Source organism: Gossypium hirsutum, chromosome D08, assembly GCF_007990345.1.
Source record: "Gossypium hirsutum isolate 1008001.06 chromosome D08, Gossypium_hirsutum_v2.1, whole genome shotgun sequence".
Lineage (NCBI taxonomy): Eukaryota > Viridiplantae > Streptophyta > Magnoliopsida > Malvales > Malvaceae > Gossypium > Gossypium hirsutum.
In genome coordinates this window covers 18,692,192-18,700,887 of record NC_053444.1, presented here as the reverse complement: position 1 = coordinate 18,700,887, position 8,696 = coordinate 18,692,192, and the positions used below count along the sequence as shown (strand labels likewise).

The window sequence follows — 8,696 nt, the reverse complement described above, 5'->3', positions numbered from 1 at the left end:
TAATTTGAAGGAATAATAATGTGTAATATGTGTAATTGATAAATGATGGAAAATGTTGTGACAAGACAAGAGTAGAAATACAATGGCAATTACGAGAATAATTTCATGAATAATAGGCGAACGAATAAATAAACAACTAAGAATGCTATAAAAAAGATGCTACGGCAAAGGATAGATGATAGAAGGTCTATGATGTTGATTTGGAAGGTCGGGATTATCAAAATCTGCCCTTACTGACAGTAATGCCTCAACAAAACCTTACTTAATCTACTTCTCGGGAGAGTTCTAAAATGGTATTCTTCTTTCAATAGCAAAACCTCAAGTTGCCTTACCTTAAGCGATATATGTCTATAGGCCTTAAGCACGGCACCCTACACTATTTGTTTTCTTTCCATATGAATGTTGCTCTATGTCTAAAGTCTACTACAAGTATTCGGTTGAACACTTGCTCATATCATTCAATTTCAATCTCATTAACCTAACATTGTCAGAATTAGATTAACTAAATGAACATTTTGTACATCCATCTATATATAGAGTTTGCAAACATGTAATATTGTAAAACCATTGAATGAAATAGTATATTAAAGCAGATCTGTACTTCAGTCATTAAAGAAAATAAAGGTTTCATCAAGTAACCCCAATCCTATAAGATTTAGCTCATGGGTTAGCACTTAAAATTGAAATCCAAAATATCATTCAACATCGTTTCAACAAATCAATTCAGGAAGAGCAATCAAGAAATAATGGAAGAACTTCAGGAGGATAGCTTCCGCATAGCTAGCCAACTCCTCAATGATACAGTGTCTTGTGGTGGCTGAGAGGGATTGTCTTTATCTTCCTCTTCCTTTCATTGCTCAACTGCTACCCTTTATTTTTGCCTAAGGATCTCTTCTATGTTTGCCTTCTGTTTCTTTTTTTTCCCTCTTTAAGTTTTCCTCCTTTGGCTTTTATAATCGTTTTCCCTAGGGTAAATCCAACAGCCCATGATTTTCTTCCCTCTTTTTTAGTTTGATTTTTCTGGTGCACGTACAGTTTGGCTAAAATTGGTATGCATTGAGTGTTGACTTCGTCTTCCTCCCAGAATTTCCACAGCATTTGTTTTGACAAACTGTCCAACCTTTTGCCACGACAAAATTTCACTCCTTTACTCTCTTTTCTCGTACCCTGCACCTGCCAATTCACCACCATACACAACCCTTCCACAAGCAAAATAAAGCAACTAACATGTAAACACAGTCCAAGATCCGAATGCAATGTGAATAAAAGAAATAGAATGTCTTAAAATGCAACTAAATTCTCCTAAGTACAGGTAATTAACTAGGTCTAAAAGCATGAAATATAACTCTTTTCAAGAGTTATTAGTTACGCTTATCCTTTAGCTTGCATGCATTCTTGGATGTGGATTTCAAAGGTTGCAAATTAGATAAGAAAAGTACCACCGATACTTGTCAATTCTTAGGAAACATGCTCGTATCATGGTTTTCAAAGAAACAAAATAGTGTTGCATTGTCCACCACCGAAGCGAAATACATTTCTGCCAGTAGTTGTTGTGCTCAAGTTTTATAAATAAAACAACAACTTATGGACTATGGAATTGATGTAGATACCATTCCTATCAAGTGTGACAATACCAATGTTATTTGTCTCACTAAAAATCTATCCATCACTTTAGGACTAAGCACATTGAAATTAGACATCATTTTATTAGAGATCATATCCAAAGAGGAGATGTAGTTTTAGAAGTTGTTGACACGTTGCACCAATTAGTAGATATATTTACTAAACCATTAGACAAAGAAAGTTTTTGAACACTTAAGAAAGAACTAGGTATCACTACCTTACCTTGAATTTGTGTTCGTTTGATTTTTAAGCACTTTAAATGTTTTCAAAACTGGTTTTTGACTTGAAGTTAAATGAAAAAGCATGTACAAATAGTTTTTATGGCTCTTATATACAATGAGTTAGGGGGAGTCAAAAGTTACTTGTTTAATCTATTTTGACCAATCTAATCTAGTATGCAAATTTCTATGGCTTTGAATATGCTTATATAGACTTTACTTGGTAAAGTTAATCAATTTTTGATATACATGCAATATTCTATGATTCATATGCATCATACCTAAATTATGTACATTTCATCATATGAAATCATTAGAATTTACTAAAAAGTCATTATAGGATAGTCTATAATGTTTTAGTACTTAGAAACAAAGTTGGGAAAAATTTTCTGCAATTTGGAACCACTTTAGGCACTTTCATATCGATACTTAACAAAATTTATCGCTACTAAAGAAAAAATATCGATACTTATCAACAAAAATTGATACTTTCAAGGCTTTTAAAATTCCTGCAGCATGTTTTAAAGCAGTTTCGGGCAAAAAAACATTATCATTTTTTTCCTCCACTGAAACCCTTAAATCAAACCACTCAAAATCCTTCAAAATTTTCATCTTCGATATTATCACTCTAAACACTTCACCTTTCAACCTCACCAAGGATTCAACAAGTTTCGCTTTAGATTTTTCATCCTCTACAAGCATTTTCAAGGTAAATTTTTTTTTGCCTTATTTTGATTTTAAACCAAAATCTGTGTTCAATGCTTGTTTGAAATTTGTTATTAAGTTGATTTAGAACTGTCATTTTGTAATCTTGTTGCATGAGGTTACCCAAACTCAAAACTTACTTGAAAACTTCTCTCAAAAACCTTGCCCACAAAGTGTTCGATAAAATTCTCCAACGAACTTTCTAAGTTGTCTAGTGAGTCTATTGCTTCTAGTTAGTTAACATACCTCTTAAGAAACACTCCCGACCCAATACCTCTTTATCTAATGCTTTGAGTTGCCAAAATGATTCTTTAAACAATTTTTTTCGAAATGCCAATGAACGATTTCATTTTTATAATTATTTTTCAACTCATAAAGTCAATGTTTTTAGCCCTCTTGATTTTGATTCTTTAACTGATTTTAACTTTGCATATCTTGCTACTTTGGCTGAATGGCATTGGATCAACTTTTTAAAATTCATTCTCAAACACATGCTAATCTAGTTTGAGCATTCTATTTGAATGTTATGCTCGAACATGACTCAACGGGTGAGACCATAGTTGTGATCAACTCATTTCTTATGCACACACCTATTTGTCTCACCTTGGAAGATTTTGGAAATTTCTTAAAATTATCGCTCGATGGTAAGACAAACGAAAAAGACCCTTTTTAATTCGGCTTGGTTGTTGCAAGCTCGGATGCATTCGAACTCTCTATCCATGATCATGTCTTACATCTTATTCTAACATGGATATTACATCCTATTTCAAAACATGTCATTCTTCGATCCATCGATTATTAGTGGATTGATAATTTTTAACTCAATAGGAGACCTGACCTTGCCCTTATCATGTTTAACGATATTATTAAGGTCATAGGTAGGGAGCTCACTAACACTATCACATTACCTTTTGGAACCTATCTATCTTACATATTCAAAAAGCTCAATATCCCTACCCGAGGTGATCCTCCAATGACCTATCCTACTCCTCTTGGTTTTGGTGCTCTTCGACATATGGGATATAAAAAGGATCCTTATACTGGTGCTCAGACCAAGGGTGGTCCACCCGAGATATATAGAGATAAAGATAATGATGTGGGTGAGATTCCCGATCCGGTTCCTATTCAAGAGCATACTCCTCCTCCCATGCCTACTCCAGCTCAAGATCAAACCTTTTCAGCAGATACTCCTTCCATTCTTGGAGTTATTAATGCTTTGAGCGATGAGTTTCGAGGCTTTTAAACTTCAGTTGATGCGAGGATGAGTACGTTGGAGGATAATATGATTTATCTTATGTCTCAATTCCCTCCACTGTAGCCTCCACCTCAAGAGGAATATGATAGGTGTTGCATCTTCATACATTTTCATGTGCATCATTAGGTTATTTTAACTTGTTTCTTATGACTATGTTTGTTTAAGCTAAATGTTTACTTTGGTATATTAAGATGCTTTGATGTTTAATTCTATGTTAGTTCCTATTTCTTATTTGTTTCATCTTATTGAACTAATTGTTTCTTTCTTTCTCTTAAGCTTTATTTGTTCTTATATTTTTTATATAACAAAAAGATGGAGAATGAAGGTAAATTGGTTGATAAGGTAAAGTGGTTGGTTATTTTTTAAATGGCTAAATTCTTAATTTCAACAATTTTGTGACAATTAAGTGACCAATTTTTCAAACCATAAAATCAAGCCCTTGATTAAAATTGAACTTTAAAAATGGGGAGTAGTTTATTCAAAAACAAATTTACCAAAATATTTTGTGATATAAAAAAGGGGAGATTGTTAAAGTAAGCTTTATTTGATAAATTATTTTGATATAACAAATAAAAATGTTTTTGAATAAAGATTATTTTTGAACCAAGAATCGATGAAGTTCAAAGTAAAGCTTTTTTAAAGTCTCCAAATACTTTAGAGAATACTTTGAACAAGAAATATTTTGGGACAAGTTCAAAACACTTCAAGTATTTTTAACTCAAGTTAAACAATTTTAAAATCGAGTAAAACAATTTTAAATCAATTGAAAATTTTTAACTCAAGTGAAAACCCTGCTCCCTAAACAAAAACTATCGATACTTATCAGTAAGTATCGATGCCCATATATTTTTATCAATACCTTTATGGCATCGATACAATTTTTGCAATTTGACTTCAAAAAATTTTTTTAGCAAACATTTTAAATATCAATACTTATCACTAAGTATCGATTCCAAGATATTTTTATCGGTACCTTAGGTGGTATCGATACGAATTTTGCATTCTGACTTCGAAGGATTTTTTGAACAAACACATTCAATATCAATACCCATTAAAAATTATTGATACATTTTATCAGGTATCGATAAATTTTCTTTGGTATTGATATAAATAGGGCTAACAATCACTAAACTGTTGCATTAAATGTTATCAGTATCGATAACAATAAAAAAGTATTGATATCGATTGTTGTAGGTGACTTGAATGCATTGGTATTTTCATCCCCAACAGCTCTATTCACTATTTCATCAACCACAATGTTTGGAAATCAATTTGGGACTATAATTATCATCTTCCAAAGGTTCAACAATAAAAGAAATTATTAAGCTTAAAGTTGCATTTCTGTCAACCTTAGAGCTCAATTTTCACATCTTTGTACAAACACTTGTAAGTTTTTAGTGTTTTTCATTTACGCTGTGTTTGATAGGGGAAAACCAATTCCAGAATTGGTTTTACACGTTTTCCAGTGTTTGATAGCAGGAAAATGTTTTCCTTTTGTAAAACCAATTCCAAGACACGGGAAAACCTATTACAAAATTGGGAAAAATGTCTTACGCCCTTCATTTCGGTAAGACATTTTCCGTTTTCTCTCCAGCCTTCTAATACCTTCATTCCTTCATTTCCTTCCATTTCCACACCCCTACAAGATCTGTCGACTGATTTTCCCCACAATACGTTCTCTCCAACCACCATTTCCGTCAGATCTGTGGGAAATTTCAGGTAAGATATGCTGGGTTTGTATTTTCTGTTTCTGTTTCTGTGGGAAATTTTCTGTTTCAATGTCGAAAATGGTTTTATTTGGTTTTTTGAACTGCATGTGTAGTTAAACTGTTATTGGTTGTTTTTGTTGGATTGTTTGTGCTACATTGTTGGTTTTGGCCTGTTCTTGTTTGCTTTGTGCTCCTACACGACATGATTATACACTCCTTTCCTTCGCCTCCGCTAAGTGTACGATTCCAAAGAGGTAGAAACAAACAAGGAAAAAGACTGTAAATTCCAATTTGGGAATAAATTTAGGCTTTTTATTTTCTTTCCCCGGCATTAAAGAAGAAAGTCCAAAGCTCAGCTCAATGCATCAGAAAGGTCTGGTAGACTTGGCTTTTGCATATATAATTCAATATAATTTTCCCATCCCTTCACTTCCAATTTATATGGTGATCATCCGTCCCCTCCCTCCGACAAATAATCCGTATTTTCTTCTCATCAGCTTCTTGATTTTTCTCTGAATCCAGTTCTTTGGTAGCCCGTACTGAGACCCTTCAGTCACCAAGCACATGCTTCAGTTGAATACAACAAACAAGATAACAAGTGACCCTGCGCATGATGATTCTCCAAAATAACTTAAGATCCATTTACAGTCATTTCAAGTGAGGATTTTGGTGGTACCAAGGGACAGTCATCGCCACTTAATTGTCTATTGTCTGAGGGGCTATGCAAGCAATCTGAACAATTTCTAGGAGGTTCCTTCTCTCTATTAGCTTTGAGCATTGCATAATCTTTCTCCAACACCTTGGTCTTCCAACGAGCACGTCGGTTTTGGAACCAAATAGCCACTTGCCTTGGCTGTAACCCCAATTCTTCAGCTAACTTCACTTTTCTCTCTGGTTCTAACTTGTTTCCCACATCGAAATTCTTCTCTAAAGCCTTAACTTGATGCATAGATAAACGCCTTTTCTTCTCTGTTGCTTGACCACCTTCTTCTAAGCTGTCTTCTTCATCTAAACCATCTAACATAGCCTGGAATTCCTTGCTGTAAATTTGGTGCTTCTTTGAACTATTCTCCTCTGTATAATCAACTGAATTAAACACATCGAATTTGGGTTAAAGAAACATGAAATAAAGGTGGGAATTAAAGAAAAATAAATGAATAAAGGTTGTTTTTGAAAAACTAAATTATAAATATATTAGAGTTTCATTTTTTATGTATTTTCCTCCATTGGGTTAGTATGTTTTGACACTAAATTAGTTTGAATTATATGTAGATACTATTTGAGTAAGCCGTAAGCATTGGCTTTTGGATATTTTATATAATAATTGTCTTTAAAAATAAGTTAATTCTTTTTAAAGAAACTAATCATAAATTATGAATAAGTATTTTTCTTTTTACTTCCATTCATACGAGCGAAGTTCACATGTTTTTAGCTCATAATTCTACAGATTATTGTTAATATGGTAATGAGAGTTGTTGAGGATGATTAAATATTATATCAGGAATTATGGATGAAATGTTAGAGTTTTTAATTAATATCGATATAAATTTAATTATTATAGAAGTGAAAAGATAAAAACATGTGATGTTGTCTTTAATTTATACAAGTTGGATGTAATTGTGTTAAAATAAACTGTTGAAGATGACCCAATTTTTGTATGTTTATTGATTTGGATTTTGATTATGTTTATTGATGATGGCAAGACTGATGTTGTCTTAGCTTCTATTTTTTATTGCTCCTAACGGTTCTAATTTCTTTGTATGCTTGACCTCCAGTTGTATAGTTCTTGCTGTCCTAGCCTCTACCTCAGCATTCGTACTCGTGTTGGTGGCCTTGGTCGATATTTTCATAAGAGGTTTGTGGTGTGCTTGATTTATGATAAGCCTTCTAATATGCATTTGTGGTTGTTATAATTCGGTTCAAGTGAATTATATGGTTGTTGGATGTGTTTGGGTATGGTTTATTATTGATTTACATTTTTTCTGTAATTTGTTGGGAAATGGCAGTGATGAGCTGTTATATTTATGATAAGACTGATATTTTTGTTAATTATGTCCGAAATTTTAACTGTATATATTGCAATTGTAGCAGTGCACTTAAACATTATTTATTTTTTATAAAAAGTAATCAATTTATAATTTAAAAAATTATAAAAAATAGAAATAAAAAAAATTTATAACATTGTCAAATTTTTTTGTTTATATTGAAATAAAAAAAGAAAACACACTTGATAGCAATTGAAGTATTTAAAACTCTTTTATATTTTAAAAAAAAGAGGCATCAACATTTATAGCTTTTGGGCAATATATTTTAAGTCATGGTAACTTTATAAAAACATGATCAATATATTTTAAGTCATGGTAACTTTATAAAAACATATTGTTAACTATGATCAATATATAACAAATACATGAAAGATATTTTAAGTCATGGTAACTTTAATACATGATCAATATATTTAAAACTCTTTAAATACATGAAACATATTATAATTTAAAACTCTTTATAAATACATGATCAATATATGTATGTATTGGTAACTTAATAATATATAACAAACTCTTGCACCAATTGAAGTATTGCATTAACTATGATCAATATTTAAGTGCTACTTTAAAAAAATTATTATTGGGCAATTATAATTAGCTTGATATGTATTTATGCACTTTTTTAGTCATGGTAACTTTATGTGATCTTATGAAAATCTTGCATCTTTTGTAGTAGTGATCATATATATGTGTGGCATTATTTTGTGTAGATGGATTGTAATCAACATCAAATGGCAATTGCCGGAGTTGTGGCTTCAGTTTTAGCTTTTGGGGCTCTTTGGATTAAAAAATTAGAAACTAGGAAGGAAATTGCTTCTCGCCCTCGTGTGAATCGAGATTATGAAAGAGAAAACTATATTAATAGTATTTTATATAGTGGTGACCAGCATTGCATTGATATAATAAGGATGAGACCGATCGGCTTTTTTAATTTATGTGATATTCTTAGTACGAATAATTTGTTACAATCGTCTAAATCTGTCGATATTAGGGAGCAAGTAGTTATATTTTTACATATAATTGGTCATAATGTAAGGTTTTGAGTGATTGGATCTAGATATTATAGATCAATTCAGACAGTTCACCATTACTTTAGGGTTGTATTGAGAGCTATTTTGAAATTGTATAGACTAGTTAT

At 31.9% G+C, this 8,696-nt stretch overlaps 1 protein-coding gene across 1 annotated transcript; it reads right to left on the bottom strand.

Moving 5' to 3' along the window:
• Positions 1 to 5,969: 5,969 nt before the first annotated feature.
• On the bottom strand, positions 5,970 to 6,594 carry LOC107912832 (homeobox-leucine zipper protein ATHB-5). Its single transcript, XM_016841179.2, has one exon. The coding sequence runs from the start codon at positions 6,532 to 6,534 to the stop codon at positions 6,142 to 6,144; it is 393 nt and encodes a 130-aa protein (XP_016696668.2). The 5' UTR covers positions 6,535 to 6,594; the 3' UTR covers positions 5,970 to 6,141.
• Between the last annotated feature and the right edge of the window lie 2,102 nt (positions 6,595 to 8,696).